Genomic DNA, 19,042 nt, shown 5'->3' on the forward strand with positions numbered 1-19,042 from the left:
TTAGTTATGTCATCGTATGTGTAAGAGTAGGCCATTTCCCTAGTGACATCTGCGTTGTGTAAAGAAATAATAAGCTTAGGTCCTTTTCATTTTGTGGCCACCCTCCAATTTCCATCATGGGCATAATCGATCCCGCGCCCCATTTGGCATCCCTCAATTTGTTATGCTTTGGGCTACCCGCGGCAGTTTGTTACGCTTTGGCCGCCAGCAGCGTTCGCTGCCCTTGGTTTCACTTGAAACTAGTCCAATGACACGAAGTAGGCCTGGAAACAGGGAGGAGCGTGAGGTCGAGGTGTGGCCGCATCAAGCAGCGCGTCAGAAGGCGGTGACGGTAAGGGCAATAGTCAACCAGAGCTCGGTGGGCATGGCTTGCTAGGGCCTGGCAAGAAACGTCTGGTGAGTTCCAGAGGGTTCTAAGAGCGTGGCAATAAAACCCTTGGCGCGAGGCCCCCACCTGAGAAGAGATGAGATGAGATGGTACGAGGAGTTGAGATCAGATGAGAAGGGAGAGGCACTCGGCGAGTTCACCTGAGATGAGAATGGAGTCACGCATCGCGAGCGAATTGTATTGAAGGAGCGCATTGAGTTAAGCAGTGAGATACTGAAGAGCGCATTGATCGCGGTTATTGGAACTTACGCGGCTGAGCCACGAGTGTAACCGCCAAAGCCAGCCTACCGTTGCCCCGTGATAATCCCGCACGCGCCAAACGACACGCGGAGAGCTCCTGCCGTCTGGTTCATCTGCTTCGTGGTGCGAGTTGGGGACCGGAGAACGAGCTGCCTGGACGCCATTCCTGGACCATCGACCTGTTCATCTGCATCCAGGTGTGAGTGTGTCTGTGCGTGACGGGCCCGTTTGTCCAGGGATAAGTTAAGACTGTATAAGGTTGCACTGTGTATTCTTCTTCTTCTGATTGTACAAAGTGTAAATAAATTCTGTTATTCCTTTCTTCCAAATCCGGGTGTTTCAGTCATTTCCATCATTGGGTAAGCGTGGCACGATTATGAACCGCTTGGATCAGGTTAGTCATTGCTAACGGCTCGGGTCACGGGTCGCTACCGCTCGGCATTTCCACTAACACCCGTGATTCGGGCGGGGCTTATTTCCTCGTTTCTGGGCGGCATTAGTACATAGGTAATAGCGAATCCCTAGTCCTAAAACCCGACCTAACGCTGTCCGGGAAGGACGTCATCGGTCCCGGGTCCCGTCGGCTAGTGAAAGACAAGGGGACTAATCCCCCCTTGGTAAGGGGAAAGGCCAGCGCTGAGATCCGCAACAATATATATATATATATATATATATATATATATATATATATATATATATATATGTGAAGAATCAGCTCTTCGTTTGCAAAAGAAGTCCACAATAGCCTGGAATGGCGCAGCTTTATTAATAACCAACTTATACAGATCCGGAGGAGGCCAAGACATCTATAGCAAGAGCCAGTCTCATGCCACGTCAAGCCTTCCTGAAAACACATTGATTCCCAGTCCATTTATATAGGGACACGTTTTATCAGGAAATCTCCGAGGGAACAAACAACACTGGGAGAGGTTCCTCCCACCGTTATCATTCGGGGGAGTCAGCCCGTCCTTATCATTTGGACCAAATGTTTCTCTGGGCTCCGAGAAAACAGAAATGTAACTCACAATGAGGAGAGTGTATGCTTAGCCAAACAAACCCATATATTTTATGGGTTTGTGTACATGAGTAATCCAAAGCATGTTTATACAGAGTCATGCGTTGCTGAGATTAAAACAAAATATATATGGTTAACGATCATGTCATTCTACTAGCATTACGCTAAAACAAGCGCATGTGGGCGTGGTTTTACGACCAGCCTCGAAAAAAGCACACGTATACAATTTGTTCAGCCTGACCTCATTTTAAGCCTTTCCTCATCCAAAACTAAAACGAAGCAAAAACCCTTTATTTACTTTATGAAATAGCATTTTTAGACATCATATAAATCATAACACATTAGCACCCAACGTCTATAACTGAACTTTAGGCAATAACAAATCTACTACTTGACATTCCTTCCTCTTGTCTCGTCGAGACAAAGTATCTTAAGAGACAACGTGCCACATCGGGCTTTATTGAAAAATAATTGTGTAATGCGGGTATTGAAAAAATAATTGTGTAATGCGGGTATCTCCCAAGGGCATATCGTGCGCCCAAAGCGCCTCGCCCGTGCATTTGGCGAACGTGTCGTGTGGTGCGTGCTCGGAGCCTGAGGGCTCAAAACATGAAAGTTCATTAACGTTTCGGATCCACAACGAAGACGTCTGGTCCAGATGAGGTTCTGCTCCGCCAGAGGGTGCATCACTTCCCCTGCGGAACTGGCTCCCCCCACCCTTTGCAGACGCAGTCCTTGCAGATCTTCGAAGTTAATCAACGGTCATGCCCATGAGGTCCCTCACGTGTTGCTGTTCTGGGGAATACAAAATGTCGTCAGTATCTTGTGTCTCAATTTCCTGGTCAGGGTACAGAGCGTAAAAATCCGAATCCGAATCACTTGAAGCAAAGAGATCCGCAACATGTGGATCAAAGAGATCCGAAACATTTGGATCAAAGAGATCCGAAACATTTGAAGAAAAGAGAGGGACTTCCTTTATGTCAAAGTCTCCCATGGGCGCCTGGTCGGCTTGCGGGTCTAGGACATCCGCGTCGGGTCCCTCAACCGCCAGACCCAGTGTCGCAATCAGATCCATAGTTGGGTCGGAAGGGGGCGTGCAGCTGTCAGCTTGTAATACATAAGCAGCGTTAGCCAGTACACGCAAGGGGTTTATAGCACAAGTATCACAGTCATCACATACACCGTTACAGGCAGCAGCCAGTTCCCACATGGGATCCACACAAGTATCACAGTTGCCACAAAATTCAATGCAATTTTCTGGAGCGCCGGTCGCAACTGCCTTGTTGAAGGACCCGTTCAGGTCGACGGCCTCTGTGGTCAGAGCCATAGTTGTTGTCGGCGGCTTCTTCACTTTCCATCCTGTAAAATACTTTCTCATACAGAGGAGGACTAGAGATTTCATTAGTGCCCCCCAAATTACTACCCCGATTATCACAGCCAGTGCGGTCAATAACCACTTCACTATGGTGCCCGTCCATCCCTGGAACCAGTCAGTGAGCCAGCTAAATGTATAAGAATTTTCGCGCGCGATCCGATCGATCCAATAGTATGTCATGAGCCGTAGCGGTGTCGTTTGCCACCTTTTCTAGGGCCAAAGCCAATTTGTCTATCCGGAAACTATCCATGACTGTGCCCGCTCCTGGGAAGAAGAAACCAAACACCTTTCCCCTAGGCTCCCGTGTAGTTTAGTGGTTCCATCTTCGTTCATGACTGACCTCTTATAACGCCTGTCCAAGGACTTTGGGTCTAGCTCATCCAGTATCTCAACGTCAGGAAGGACTGAACCCAGATAACATGTGCCCCCCCAATTATTTGGTAAATAGGGGTAAGCCTTGTCGCCGCATATAAACATTGTCCCATGGGGTGGGACCAGGTGGGTGGATAAGCACTGGAGTCCCTTTACCACCCCATTAATCCTACTAACCCCCCTAGAGAATGTTATAGCCGTTATGTTGTGGTTGTGTTTATCTTGCAGTACTATTCGTAATGTAATCCCCGAGCTCCCTTGTCCCAGCTTCCCGGGGAGAGTGTAGGCGCATTCTGATTCTCCCATACGCAAGTGGCCGGAACCCTGGAGGCAGACCCTCCCTTTCTGTGGTTTGACCCAGACGGGGGCAGGCCTCTCGGCCACATGGGCAATCATTGACGGGCGATAATTAAATTGTCGATTGCAACTCTTGCCGTTGTCAACCCCTTCTCTTTCCAGCATGGTGACTAAACATGGGGAATCGATAGGTTGTGAGCAGAGGTCATTGAGGGACAGAGGTAGCACTATCATGTGTATTCCTGTGGTGCCTGCTTGGGGAAAGTGCATGCACGACCAGCAGTGTGTCCTATTTTGAATTGTTGCCACCTCCCTGGCCACTTTCCAATATGTGTTTTCCCCCCTCTTTGGGGCCTTATCCTGGGGTTGTGGCGTGAGTATGTATTCGATGCATGGTATGTAGTTCTTTTCGCCACCGGCCGCGCCAGGGGTCCAGACGCTGCACCGGACCTGCATAGTCATGCCTTTCTCTAGGCGCGTGCGTGTTTGTAGCTTAAAATCAGGGGTTCCCCATTTGTATCCTGGTTGGGCCAAGGTCTTAATGCTAGCTTGCCCGTCTTCCCGGAACTCTCGTTGCTTTTGTAGTACCATGCCAACGCGTCCAGGCCCTGCCGACAGTGCTAGCCAATTTATGTTCACCCAATTTGTGTGCAGGGCTTTCTGTTCGAAACATGGTAGTGATACTCTTTGTCCCCATGTTACGGTGAGGTGTCGGGTTTCGTTTTCGCATCTATTGGAATCGGAGTTTCCCCTAGCTGCTGTCGCTATCAATAGTATTGTACCTATGATTAGGCCCATCCTTACTGTGTTCTGGGGGTGTGGTGTCTGGTGCTTGTATGGCCAACTTACAGTGCGTGGCGTGGATCCACGAAGTCTTGCCCTCGCAAAAGACTGCCGTTGGTGTAGTCAGCAACACCTGGACTGGTCCCTTCCACCTTGGTTCCAAGGCGTTCTTGCAGGTGAAGTGCTCCACGAACACCTGGTCTTTTTCCTCTGGTGGAACACCTGATCCACAAGTCTCCTGGGAGCGCCTGGTCTACAGGTCTCCAATTTCCTAATCCACTTTTTTCCAAGTGGATCCAATTTTATTCAATATTCAATTTTTAAATTCAATCCCATTTAATCCAGTCCAATTCAAATTAAATTCCATCCTTCTCTCAGCATCCCATTACCTGTTTCCAACATCAATAAAAATAAAATTATAAAATTAATAAAAAATCAATCATCTCAACTCTCAAATCGAATCAAAAAATAAAAATAAACGAAAATTACTTCAGCGAGAGTTTCAACTAGAATTACCACAAACCAACCACCTTTAACCTCCATTAACACAAACACAAACCACCATTAACCTCGATTAATACAAACAAACCACCATTAACCTCCATGAACCTCCCCCTATTATTTATTTATTTTCACGAATAAACAAATAATAGAAATAACCTGGTCTACTTCCAATTTCAATTCTGGTCAGTTCTGGTGTCTGGTCACACACAATGTTTTCCTCACCCACTGTGATTCGCTCAAAATAGATTCTCACTGTTATGTCTGAAATTCGTCTCATGAAAACCCATTCAAGAGTCCGGTGTGACAGACAGACAAACACATAGACACGCTGAAGACCCCAGGGTACCCATCAAACTAGCTTGTCCCCAGATCAACAACACAGCGAAACATGTAATTTTACTAAAATAATCACTTACTCATAACTAGCTGGATAACTAGCATAACTAGCTCAACACCTGGAACTCATAACTAATACTCATACCACTAATTACTCATAATAACTCATAATTACTTCTGTAATTACTCATACCAATACTTACTTAAAATAATGTAATATCCCAATCTTCACCCTTTATGCAAATCGAAGCACCCCGGACAACCCACAACCAATATCAACCACTGTAGCCGCCTTCCCCTCCAGGCAGCCACACACAGCCACATACATCTCCATCCACGTCACACAAGACAACAGCCAACGAGTGTGTCCACCACACAGAAACCTTTGGCAATGCAACAACCGAACTCCCAGACAACCAACAACAAAACCCAATCCATCTCCATGGCTCATCAAGCAGTTCCAACTTAATCCAGCTTCACATACCGATTTCCCCAAAAACTCGTGAAACTTCACCCCCATTTTGGAAAAACCCTGGACTAAACCCTGACACCCTAAATAACTTCAGACCCATCTCCAATCTACCCTTTCTGTCAAAAATTTTGGAACGTGCTGTGGCCACTCAACTCAAACATCACCACTCTGCCAATAACCTGTATGAAACATCCCAATCCGGATTCTGCTCCAGCCACAGTACTGAAACTGCTCTCCTCAAAATCACCAGCGACCTTTTCTCTCCTCTGATGCCGGCAACCTCAACATTTTCATCCTCCTCACCTCAACGCCTCCTTTGACATCATCAATCACACCATCCTCCTCACCCTGTTTAGACCAGCTTGTGCCTATTAAACCCAAATTAGTTCACCCCCAAGCCTACAAGGACCACCTACAGCACTGCAAAGATGTCCTCTACTCCACCTACTACCCTCAAATTATCCACTCTGGCTCCGGAATCCCAAAAGCACTCTTCTCTACAATAAACAAACTAAATAAACAAACTTTACAACGTGAACAAACTCCTCAGCTCCCTGGATACCACCACCTTGCTCCACACACCTGTTGGTGCACACCTGTGCACTCACACCTGGTGCCACCTGCACCCTCCTTCCTTCCTGGACCATTCATCCAAAGCAAAATTGACAGCATCTACAACAGCTTAATCACCACAATTCACTCCCCCTTAAGGTGTCCCCCAAGGTTCAGTTCTTGGCCCCCTCCTCTTCGTCCTGTACCTATCCCCCCTTGGTCACTTAATCCGTCATGCACCATAGCCAATGCACCATGGTCTCCAATTCCACTGCTTCACCGATGACATCCAGCTTTTTCATCTCCACCAAATCGTGCTCCACCACCACCCACTCTATCCTGACAAACTGCCTAACTGAAATAAAATTCTAGCTTCAGATCAGCTTCCTCGAACTTAACTACGCTAAATCTGAATTAATCTTCATTCCCCCCAACATCGATGGTTTCCCAGTATCCACATCCGGAATCTTGGCATCATCATTGACCAAAACCCTCTCCTTTGAAAAATACACTAAACAGATCATAAAGACCTTAAACCTTAATCATAAAAACTGAAAAATGCTTCGCCATGGAATAGTCCACCACTCATGTAAATAATCATAAGAGTTCTGCGAAACATCTCCATCTTTAAAACTTAGCCAACCAAATTTAAACCACATGTTTTCCCCCCAAAAAACAAGTCACATTCTTTGTATATTGCCAACATTGTTCATCGTTTAAGTATCATCCAGACCTAAATTTTTTATAAACCATCAACTTGTAGATGCATTTATTTATATCCCATTAACCCAAGAACTCTCAATTGCTTGGTTATATTTTAGTAATGTCATATATCCATATTTCTTTTCCAAATTGTTCCTGATATACACATTAATCCCATCTGTCTTCGTTTCCAGATGAACTCAAATCAGGAAATCAACACAAATCCTTATTACCTCCAATCAATTCAAAATTAAATCAAACAATTCAAAACCAGATCGGATCAGCGATCAGAAATCACTTTTCCAATCACTTTTCCACATTCCAAGCAACAATTCATTCAAAGACCAAGCTTAAAAACACAACTCTCATCTTACTGTGACAAGTAAGCAACCAACCTACTTCACACTAAAACAAATAACTTTTCATCACCCCTTTCTTCTCCACCGCCTCTTACACTTAAACAGATCATAATTACTCACTCATACACTATTGCCCATCACCCAGTTGCCCCAGACCCAAACACAGGTTTGAAATCCCAGTAGGTTGTTCTTCAATCCCAACCATCATGTGATCCCAACATCTCTCCATTTATTTCGTTCCTCATGGGGTTGGTGTTTTATGGCCTTTACCTCTTACCCAATCACACTGCACATTATTCCCCGTCCTTGATGGATAATTTTACATCCAGATGGGCACAGCATCCCATTTTTGGCGACCCAGCCCTAAAACAAGCCCCTGGACTCCTTGCAGGCTGGACCAAAACCCCCGGACGAAGTTGCATCCCCAAACCCGTCCATATAAACTCCATTGTTGTCCTGTTCATCTCTCTGTGTTACATTTACATTTTGTGACTCACAGCTCCTGCCTCCATGGAACAATGACGCCTGAGCACTCAATTAGCCCTCCCAGTACCAAAGACTTACAATCAGACCGACAGACAGACAAATAACAGAGGCATGTCGTCAGCCCCAGCACAGGACATCCCCTTTCCGGGCAGGTACAATATAATCCACAGCATCGAAATGCCAATTTCTATCCGGGGCCTCGCAAAGCCAAAATCCATGCATGCGTGCTCCATCATGCAACCCGATCTGTACTCGGTGCGCCCGGCGCCCCCTATAATCAGTGAGTTATAATAACCACAATATCTCTGGCACCCAACTCGTGATACCACAATTTAATCCACGTTACTTGCATCTCTTCATCCTCACAAATGTCCTCCATTTAACGTGACTCAAATCCATCTCAAATCCCCACAGCTCGATCGAACACGTCACTGTACTCGACCCGGTTAAATTAAATTCCAAGCGTACTGTACCTGACTGACGCTTCCACAACAACAAAAAACTCGATATTCTCTGTCCACTAATTATGTACATGATTTTGGTTTTACCCACAATATAATGTCCCGATATTCTCCCCAGATTTAGGTTCTATATCCTGTCGTTAAAGCAACACCCTGTAGACTGACTCCGCCTGTCGTTCTTCCAAGGTTAGTGAATTACCTCTGACCTTTCCCTTGCATATCTCGAACAAAGGTCAACTAAACTTTAAAAGGTCAAACTTCGAATTGGGGTAACCAGCGCTTTATTATCCCACAAGTAATGCAAGTCCGGCGACAATGGACAAATGACCATTAATGTGGCTCTACATAGCATAATGCTAACTTCTACGAATCCAACAACCGTCACACTTCGTCCAAGGACCTTCCGTACGAGGCGTGCTTCACAATGCCCATCGCACATCCTTCCTCGTTCGCACAACGCTTCATCAACGCACCTTGGTACAAGCCACACCACATACCGACAGTTGAAACCTCGACCGTCCTCCTTCCTCGGATCAGCGTTCTGTTGAAAACGTGACATTTCTGTTCAAATTATTGAATTTCCAAATACTCTCCCTGCAGCGCCCGTGAGGCAGCTTGTCCCACATTATCTGCCTCCAGACCCATATGCGTTTTAATAACTTAACCTTATCAGCATCGTTCGCCAGCATACCCTTTGTCCGGCGCATCGATCATCCCAAATGCTTCGATGCATCTTCCAGCCGCCACTCCGCACTGTACCTTACTGTATGAACAAGACTTCCTGTTGGAACTTGACTCCGGAAATTAATTACTCTGTCTTGAAATCGTTTATTTTAGCCATCTTAAATAAATCCATCCATCTATCCATCTTATAAATCCATCTTAAATAACGTATTCGTCCTGTGACATTGCCTGGCATATATGTCGCAGCCGGCCACTATTCCGACATGGCTCATGACTCATGTCTAATTCTGACAAGAAGATGAAGGATGAAGGACATGACATGAAGAAGAAGATTCTGACAAGATACTGACATGTGAACGTCCGACATCCAGCAAAGTCGAAATGACCCACAATGCATTTGGGCACACACTTCCTCTGAGAGTGGGCGAGTTATCGCCGGCACTCTGAGCAACCTCATCGCACCCGACCCCAAAATGCACTATATGACACCAATTCCAAAGGTGAGCTGCCTCAGCGATACATCCCACACATACAATACACAATATCTGCCATTGAATGAACTCTTCAATTCAAGTAAAACACACATATTGATTCGAATTCTGCAACCATCTCCAAGAAACCGCTTCATATCAACAGTAGATCGACAAGGGCACTCCGGGTGCTTTCCTGACCCGATTTATATCAATTCGCTTCCCAAACACTCCCAAACAGATGAAAATCCGGACTCAGTTCAGGACCTCGCCTGTTCTCTCGGATAGACGCTAAAATGGACATTCCCGGCCTGAATTTCCCCCAAGTCGAGCAGATCGCTTACAAAGTTTCACACCGAAACCCTCTGCTTTGCACATGACACACAGACAAACACATTGGCCAGACACACACGTCAATTAACATCCCAATATACATTCATTCCTCATTCATGTTACGTCTCTCATTCAAGGAAAAGGATTTTTTGGGACGGGTTTGGACGGGGGGTGGGTTGAGGTGGAAAGGGGAGGCAGGGCGGGGGGTGTTGGGGTGTTGCCTAGAGCCCCGGGGCTGAGCTCAGGTCTTGGGGGGGGGTTGGGGGCATGGTGGCTACCTCCCCTTTCGCGGGGTCTTGGTCCGGATTATGGACGAGCGGCATTAGCCGCTGATTTGCTTGCTTAACTACCTCCTTAATTGTTTCACCTGGCCCATTTCCTGTGAGCTTATTTATTTTCTCTTGTCCACCAGGTCCTGGCCTGCTTTATCTGGACCTCTTGTCTAGAACTTAGTCTAGAGCTTTCTGGCTTGACCTCGTAGTTGTCACTACCTTCTTGTCAAACCTACCTGGTACCTACGCATTTCACCCTTCCTGGCCATGTCCCTTTGGCCGTCTATGTTCCTATGGCTTTCTATCTAAGTTTAGCCACAGCCCTTCGTTCCCTGGCATGCAATGGCATACCCCATCTTGTCTCTGGGCTGTTCCTTCCTGGAAAAATCTTGGCCACCTGGTTTCAACCTATATGGCTGTCCGACCTCATTTTCCCCTCCTGGTGCTAACTGTAACTTTAAGCTTACTGTTAAGTCCTTACTTGTATCCTTACTATTATTTATTTATCCTGGCTTTAACAAAGCTACGCCATTCTGAGGCCTAAATGAGCCTCTACTTACAATTTCTGTTCGAGTGCAGACAGCGGGGAAGACAAGGAGACTGAACCCGCTCGAAGGAGGAAGGTACGAATTTGGAATAATAGCCCTCTGATATAAAACAACTCCCACCTTTAATCAAATCAACGTGCCGGCGCCGGCCTCAGGTCAGCCTTCCTCCTGTCCATCGGGCTCCGTTTCCCGTCCTCCGCGTCTGTTGACACCCCACTCCTGGTACCATCTGTGAAGAATCAGCTCTTCGTTTGCAAAAGAAGTCCACAATAGCCTGGAATGGCGCAGCTTTATTAATAACCAACTTATACAGATCCGGAGGAGGCCAAGACATCTATAGCAAGAGCCAGTCTCATGCCACGTCAAGCCTTCCTGAAAACACATTGATTCCCAGTCCATTTATATAGGGACACGTTTTATCAGGAAATCTCCGAGGGAACAAACAACACTGGGAGAGGTTCCTCCCACCGTTATCATTCGGGGGAGTCAGCCCGTCCTTATCATTTGGACCAAATGTTTCTCTGGGCTCCGAGAAAACAGAAATGTAACTCACAATGAGGAGAGTGTATGCTTAGCCAAACAAACCCATATATTTTATGGGTTTGTGTACATGAGTAATCCAAAGCATGTTTATACAGAGTCATGCGTTGCTGAGATTAAAACAAAATATATATGGTTAACGATCATGTCATTCTACTAGCATTACGCTAAAACAAGCGCATGTGGGCGTGGTTTTACGACCAGCCTCGAAAAAAGCACACGTATACAATTTGTTCAGCCTGACCTCATTTTAAGCCTTTCCTCATCCAAAACTAAAACGAAGCAAAAACCCTTTATTTACTTTATGAAATAGCATTTTTAGACATCATATAAATCATAACACATTAGCACCCAACGTCTATAACTGAACTTTAGGCAATAACAAATCTACTACTTGACATATATATATATATATATATACACATATATGAAAATACATATATGTATAATTATGTGTGTGTGTCTGCATCAAGGTATGTGTGTTCACATCAAGGTGAGGATAATGAGACACATTAGAAGCATATTCCTTACTCAAACAAACAAAGACAAAGATTATTTACTCAAAGAAAGATGTACATCTGAGATTAGCATTAGGCACAGAGTATAAAAAGACGTGAGATATATCACATTCTTCAACAATTGCATACAGTTTTCCCAAATAAAATATTAGTGACCAGTTGAGCATTTTCTGTGTTATGAACTGGCATGTATACAAGTCCAAGGATAACTTCCCGACTTATCTTTGTTAGAATGCTCATTTTTGGGGGCTTTTGCCATTGGATGGATCTATCGATAAAATGAGGATGCCGACTGGTCTTAATTCTGCACTTTGTACAACTTGCACAGGACCTGAAGGACATGACGGAGCGACTGACACGAGAACGGAAAGCCATACAGGCCCAAAGAGACCAGGATGTGTGCCAAACACAGTTCTTGGAGGCGAAGCTGCAGGCTCTGCGGGTTGAACTGTCTTTGGTCTTGTCTGAAGCTGCCAGGTATGTCGTAGAGTTACGTAAATGAAACTGACCTTTGGGTTCTGCCTCGGTATTCTGATTATTTCTCCACAAAGTCTGCCATTGCCATTTGTCTCTGATAGTTCTTCGTTTTACATTTATCATCAGCTTCCAGCAGACCTCACCTTTTTCTTTACAATTATCTTCATTATTCTCAATCATGAACACGTTGTGTGAATCAGTGCTGTTACATCCCCTCTTTCCCCCACACCCATTTGTTGCACGTTTTGTTGTTCGTTTCAGTTTATCAGAGCAAAACGTGAGTCTTAAGGATGAAAATGAGAAAATTGGACGTCGACTGCACAAGGTGGAAGAGGAAAAAAAGCTTTACAAGGTTGTTGAAATGTAAAACGCTTGTTAGTGTCTTAAGGGAACACTCCGGGCATTTTTGAAAAGCTTTAATTAAATCCTCCCTGCTACTATATTAAATATGGCAATTCTCTGTATCGACGTACTGACAACAACAACAACAACAACATGCATTTTAAGGTCATTCTCCCTGCTAGAGCGGGGGTTAGCCTTGCGGTCCCCATGACAATCTTCTCCATTTTGCTCTATTTTCTGCATCTCTCCTTGTTAACCCCCCTTATCGACGTACTGACAGAGGATGAAAAATGGAATCACCTGGGACAATAAATGAGGGACACCAAGTAAATTGGAAGCAGCAGCTTCCACACAGGTGTGGGCCATGTGAGCAGGGGGAGAATGTTGGTTCTGGGACCAAATCTAACATTGAATCCAGTGGGGAGGGAAAAACAGAAATCGACCCTATTTCTCCATATTCTTTCCATATTTTTTCTCAACTCCGAATATATTGGCATCCAAACATCTTCGCATTAATTAATTGTAAACTTGGTTCTGGGGACACTCATGTGATGTAAAATCTCCCCCTCCTGGGTGGAATGGGGATGGGGAGGAGAGAGCAGCCAGAGGCCAGGGACAGAGGAGCCAGGGACCGACATTCGCTGTTGCGTCGTTGTTCTTCGAACATCCTCAATCTTTGCATTGATTAATTGTAAAGATGGTATCGCTTTGGGCATTAAACATATATAGAGAATCTATAAAGATTTGATTGGTTAGAAGTTTAATAAGGTCTTTGATTTCTTTATAGCTTTCATCACCATCAAGTATATTGATAAATACAGGGTGTCCCATAAGTCTGGAACCAGAGGGCAAAATGATGAAAACGTCTTGTATTCACAGAATGTGTTCAATGTGTCAACCATTATGATTCCACGTTATGTCCACGTTATGTCCACGGACTTCCGTTGAACTTGGGGACGACTAAGAAGAAGACCTTTGTTGGTCGAAAGCTTGTCGACAATTAAAGATCGACGTCCTGAAGCTACGTCCGCGTCTGATTTAATCTCCCGATTATTTATTTAATGCAAATGAGACGCCCTGCTCGTACTGTGGAGTTTCTACTATTTCTCACAGTTTTATATATATATATATATATGTATGTATGTATGTATGTATGTATGTATGTATGTATGTATGTATGTATGTATGTATATATATAGTCATACCCCGTTTTACGCCATTTCGACCTACGTCAAATCCGACTTTACGCCACTCTTCTAGAGTAAATTTCAGTTCAGCGAACGTCATTATGTGCGACTTTACGTCACTCCTACATCATCATCTCCTTTATCTCGAAGGAGGAGAAGACCATGCCAGGCTACAAAGTCGCGAAGGAGCGGCTAACGCTAATGCTTGGGGGTAATTGCACCGGCGACTTCAAGCTGAAGCCGCTCTTGGTGTATCTTGGTGTATCATGTGTGTGAGCATGAGGATGAGCTTTAGGCGCAACTGAGGAATTGAATGAGGATCTTTGGAATGAACTTGGTGAAATGAGGCATTGGTCGAGAATGGTTGTGTGTGTGAGAATCTGGTTATCGTTGAACTTGGTGAAATGAGGCAATGGTCTGGGATGACCGGAGAAAGTGTATGAGTGGTGTATTGAGGACATGTGTAATGGTGTTGAGTGATTGACTTGCATGGGGTGCAAGTGGATAAATGGAGAGAATACTTGGTGTGTGGGAATAAATGGTGTGTGGAGTGAGTAGTGTGGATTGAGTGGTGTGGAGTGCATGGTGCGAAGTAGTGGATGGGGGAGGATGGACCCCTTCACGAATACCCGGGGAGGGTAGTTTAAAGTTAGGTAGAGGGAGTAGGTAAATTGTTTGGAAATTGACATCTGTGGTGCAGGGAGTAGCAAGTTGTTGTTGATGCATATCCTTGTAAAGAACCGATCGACGTGTGCATGTGCACATGTGCATGGATTTGCAAATGCCTGCCTGTACGTCGTCGTTTCTGCGTATATCGCATCGTCCAAAAATAAAGAAGCAAGCAACTTCGGCCGCTCGAGGAAAGACGGGGCACGCCTACGACTCGGAGGCTAGCGTCGATCCCCGGGGCGGCCGGGTTCACGGAACCCTGAGCTCGTTCGTTCGTCACAGACACACGACACGACCACCGGTGAAACTGCTCGGACACGTTGGGTAAATCACGCCGTGGTGAAGCGGGCCGCGGAGCCACTCGGCACACAAGCCAGCTCACGGTCGACACGTCCGTGCTGGTCACCCTGTTCGAGGAGAAGACCCGACCGATAGAAAACAACGGAGGGACTCCCAACGGGGAGCTGCAAAGATTCAGGGTGAAGCCGCAGCCTCCTCCAGTTATTTACTCTAGTTTTACGAATTACGGTGTTTGTCTTCATTTTAAGGCATTTTTAAGACATTACGCCCGGTTTACGTCAAAAACCGAGTTACGTCATGGCTTATGGAACCAATTAATGACGTAGGCCGGGGTATTACTGGATATATATATATATATATGTATATATATATGTATATTTATATATATATATATATATATATATATATATATATATATATATATATGTATATATGTATATATATATATATATGTATATATGTATATATATATATATATATATGTATATATATATATATATGTATATATATATATATATGTATATATATATATATATATATATATATGTATATATATATATATATATATATATATATATATATATATATATATATATATGTATATATATATATATATGTATATATGTATATATATATATATATGTATATATGTATATATATGTATATATGTATATATATATATATATGTATATATATGTATATATGTATATATATATATATATGTATATATATATATGTATATATATATATATATATATATATATATATATATATATATATATATATATATATATATATATATATATATATATATATATATATATGCAAAGTTAAGTTGCTGGATTGAAGCGGTGTGTGGTTATTGGATGATTCAACTCAAAGCGGTGTACTAATTATCGAGGGAGAAAGGAATTGCCCTCAGTTTATTAATACAGTGACATAATCTTCCTACTAATGATAATAATAATAATGATTTTAATAATAATGATATAGTAAATATAATCATAACACTTCAATCTCTGTCGTGACTGCAAAGCTACTGGGTTGAAGCGGTGTATGTTTAGTTCATTGTTGACTCGAAACATATAGAATAAACCAATGTCTCAATGCAATCTCTTTGTCTCCATGGTGACTGACAGCTTGGAGACTTACAGTACTTCTAAATAATTAAATGCTTCCATTACTTTCTAACTGCTATCCGCACCCAGGTCATACTATCCTTATCAACTGAAGCATCAAACAAGCCCGGCTACGCTGCTTTGACTTTTGGTCTTGTTATCTCAGAATTAGCATTATAACTAGCATGAGAGGCTACCCAGGAAGCTGCCTTCTTTCTCTGAGTCAGCCCAAGATTGGGCATGAGAGGCTGCGTTCTTTCTTTCTTGGTTTTTAATATAATTCTGTTTGTTCTCGGCCCTTTCCTTCTTAAATTACGTATTTTCTGTGTAGTATCTTGCAATCCACGTGACCTTTCTGTTGTGGTAAACCAATCAGGTCCACACAACTTTAGTCCAATGGTTGGTTTAATTGCATTTAGATCATCACATCATTCCTGTAAAGTAGAAATACACAATAAGTATACGATGCGACATCTCATGGGTCCATTCATATCATTCAATGCAAGCAAGCTAGATATTCTATACAGGCGTACCGTTAGCGAGGCTACCGATGTAACATGTCACAAGGGAGAAGTCTCGGAGCACCGTCGCAGCAGTGGGTCTTATAGTCACGCCCCTAGCGGTGACAATAGCGGTGACAACGAGCAGCGAGCATCACCCCGGGTTCAGTACGAATACGATTTCACTACATTCTCCCCCTGTCAGAATTATACGGCCGCGTGGCTAAAAGCGAGTGAGCGTCAGCACGAATAGGGTGCGAAGTATCAGTCGACCCATCCGTATCGGGCCGGGCGGCGAATTTCTCTGCCAGCACGCGTCCGAAATTCCCCGGGTACGGCATCACGTATCCCTGTGTCCCCGGCGTCAGAGGCGCCAACAGGGTCGGGTGACGAAGGGGGTAACTCCAAGTCGTCGGGCCCGGGTAGTCTCGACGAGGGGAGGGTCGGTGGACTGTCGGCGATGGGAGCGTCGGGAGAGGCCATAGTCTCATAGATGGGTTCGATCGGTTCGTCCGATTCCCTACTAAGGTCGTCGACCCCGCAAGGGGCAAGGTGACGAACGGAGACAGTAGTCTCACGGCCATCAGACGTCATCACACGAGCATGCTCAGGTTTAGCCTGGAGAATCTGCACTTTGTCCACTAGGGGGTCGTACTTGCTCGCGCGAACCGCCCGTTTAAGGTAGGCCGGCCCGGGCCCAGCGAGCCAACTGGGCAAAGACCGTATACACCCCGAGCTCCTGGGGTGGTGGAAAAGTCGCTCGTGGGGAGTTTGGTTGGTTGCCGTACTCAGGAGAGCCCTGATCGAGTTCAACGCCGCAGGTAGCGACCAAGCCCATTTATCGAGGCCCCGGCCGAGGGTCCGGAGGTGGAGCATGACGGCCCCCCAGATAATCCCGTTGAAGCGTTCGATCTGCCCATTAGCCTGAGGTCTGTACGGCGTGGTGTAACTAGACGCAATGTTATTTTGGAGCAGATAGCCGCGCACCTCCTGAGACAAGAAGACCGCACCCCGGTCGGTATGGACATAGGCCGGGTAACCGAACATTGAGAACAAGTTCTGTAAGCATCGCATCACCGTGGCAGCAGTCATGTCCGCGCACGTATAAGCAAAGGGGAATCGCGAGTACTCATCAACGATAGTGAGCAGATAGCGAGAGCCGCTCGACACCGGCAATGGGCCCTTGAAATCCATCGCCAAGCGTTCCCACGGGCGTGTAGCCTTCACCAGAGTCCCCATGGGAGGGTTATAGAAACGTGGTTTGATTTCCGCGCAGATAGCGCAGTCGCGACAGATACGGCGGATATCGTCAATCGAGTAAAGGAGATTCCCACTCCGCACGAAATGAGCGAAACGCGTTACGCCGGGATGGCCCGCAGTGGCATGTAGCACCCGTAGGCCCTCCAAAGAGGTGATACCAGCACATGTAGCCGGTCGTGATAAAGCATCGGCGGCCTGGTTATCCTTCCCCGGGCGATATTTGATGGTGTAACAGAAGTCGGCGAGTTCGATACACCAGCGAGTGATTTTCTCGTTCTTAATGCGCTGGGCGTGTAAGGTGTCGTACATGAACGCAACGCTTTACTGGTCCGTGATGATTTGGAAGCTCCGCCCGAGTAGGTACGGGCGCCATCGCCGAATAGACTCGACGATCGCATACGCTTCCTTTTCAACGGACGAGTGCCTCCGCTCAGCGGTGGTAAGAGTCCGTGAAAAGAAAGCCACGGGACGCCCCCCTTGGGAGAGGGTCGCCGCGATGGCCTGATCCGAGGCGTCACTTTCGAGGACGAACGAGCCGCTCTCGTCGATGGTCGCCACGGCGGCTCGGGCGATGTCGGTCTTAAGGCCTTCAAAGGCCGTCAATGCGGCCGAACTCAGGGGAAAGGTGTCGCAGGCCACAAGGGGGCGAAGTTTCACGGAGAAACTTTGCACCCATTGGGAGTAATGGGCGAACAGCCCAAGGGCGCGCTTCAGGGACGCCCGATCGCAGGGAGGGGCCATGTCGAGCAAAGGTCGCAGACGCTCCTTATCCGGAGCGACAGAGCCATGGGTCACGGTGTACCGCAGAAGATCTATCGTGCGTAGGGAGTATCGGCACTTATCCTCGTTCATAGTTAAGTGATACCGCTGCGCGACCTCAAGGAAGCGCTTCAGATTAGCATCATGGTGCCCTTGGTCATATCCACAAATCGTAAGATTATCGAGGTAGACGAAAACATCGGTTAAGTGCTCCCGCGCAACGAGGTCATCCATGGCTCTCTGGAAACAAGCGACCCCGTTCGTTACCCCAAAAGGCAATCGCGTAAATTGGTACAACCGCTGCCCCGACTCGAAAGCGGTATAGATACGATCCGCCCTAGAGATAGGGATCTGGTGGTACGCACTACGGAGATCGAGAGTGCTATAGACCGAATACTGGGACACCTGTTGCACTAGCGCGTCCATCCCCGGAAGGGGGTAGGCATCCAGCTGTGTAAAGCGGTTAATCGTTTGGGAATAGTCGATTACCATGCGTCTGCGATGGGCCTCGCTGCGCACCACCAAGACCTGGGCGCGCCACGGCGACCTACTAGGCTCTATGATGCCGTCTTTCAAGAGCTGAGCCGTTTCGTCCGCAATGAATTGCATGTCAGCGCGAGAGTAGCGTCGTGATTTTACCGCGACAGGGGTGCAGTCGGAAGTTAGATTGGGGAACAGCGAAAGCGGCTGGACGTCCATTTGCGCTAGGGCGCACACCGCTAG

The 19,042-nt window shown here is 45.9% G+C and overlaps 1 protein-coding gene across 9 annotated transcripts in view; it reads left to right on the plus strand.

Moving 5' to 3' along the window:
• Positions 1–19,042, plus strand: part of LOC137430971 (calcium-binding and coiled-coil domain-containing protein 1-A) — a 147,644-nt gene that overhangs the window by 72,038 nt on the left and 56,564 nt on the right. For all 9 annotated transcript variants that reach the window (XR_010985168.2, XM_068121780.2, XM_068121781.2 and 6 more), the window contains 2 exons: positions 12,036–12,184; positions 12,446–12,536. Coding sequence is in view for 8 of the 9 variants with exons in the window: in XM_068121780.2 (XP_067977881.2) it covers positions 12,036–12,184; positions 12,446–12,536 (240 nt within the window). In the remaining variant the exon portion in view is untranslated. The remainder of the gene's footprint in view (positions 1–12,035; positions 12,185–12,445; positions 12,537–19,042) is intronic.

The sequence above is a fragment of the Myxine glutinosa genome, chromosome 7, assembly GCF_964187855.1.
Source record: "Myxine glutinosa chromosome 7, kmMyxGlut1.1, whole genome shotgun sequence".
NCBI classification, from domain to species: Eukaryota; Metazoa; Chordata; class Myxini; order Myxiniformes; family Myxinidae; genus Myxine; species Myxine glutinosa.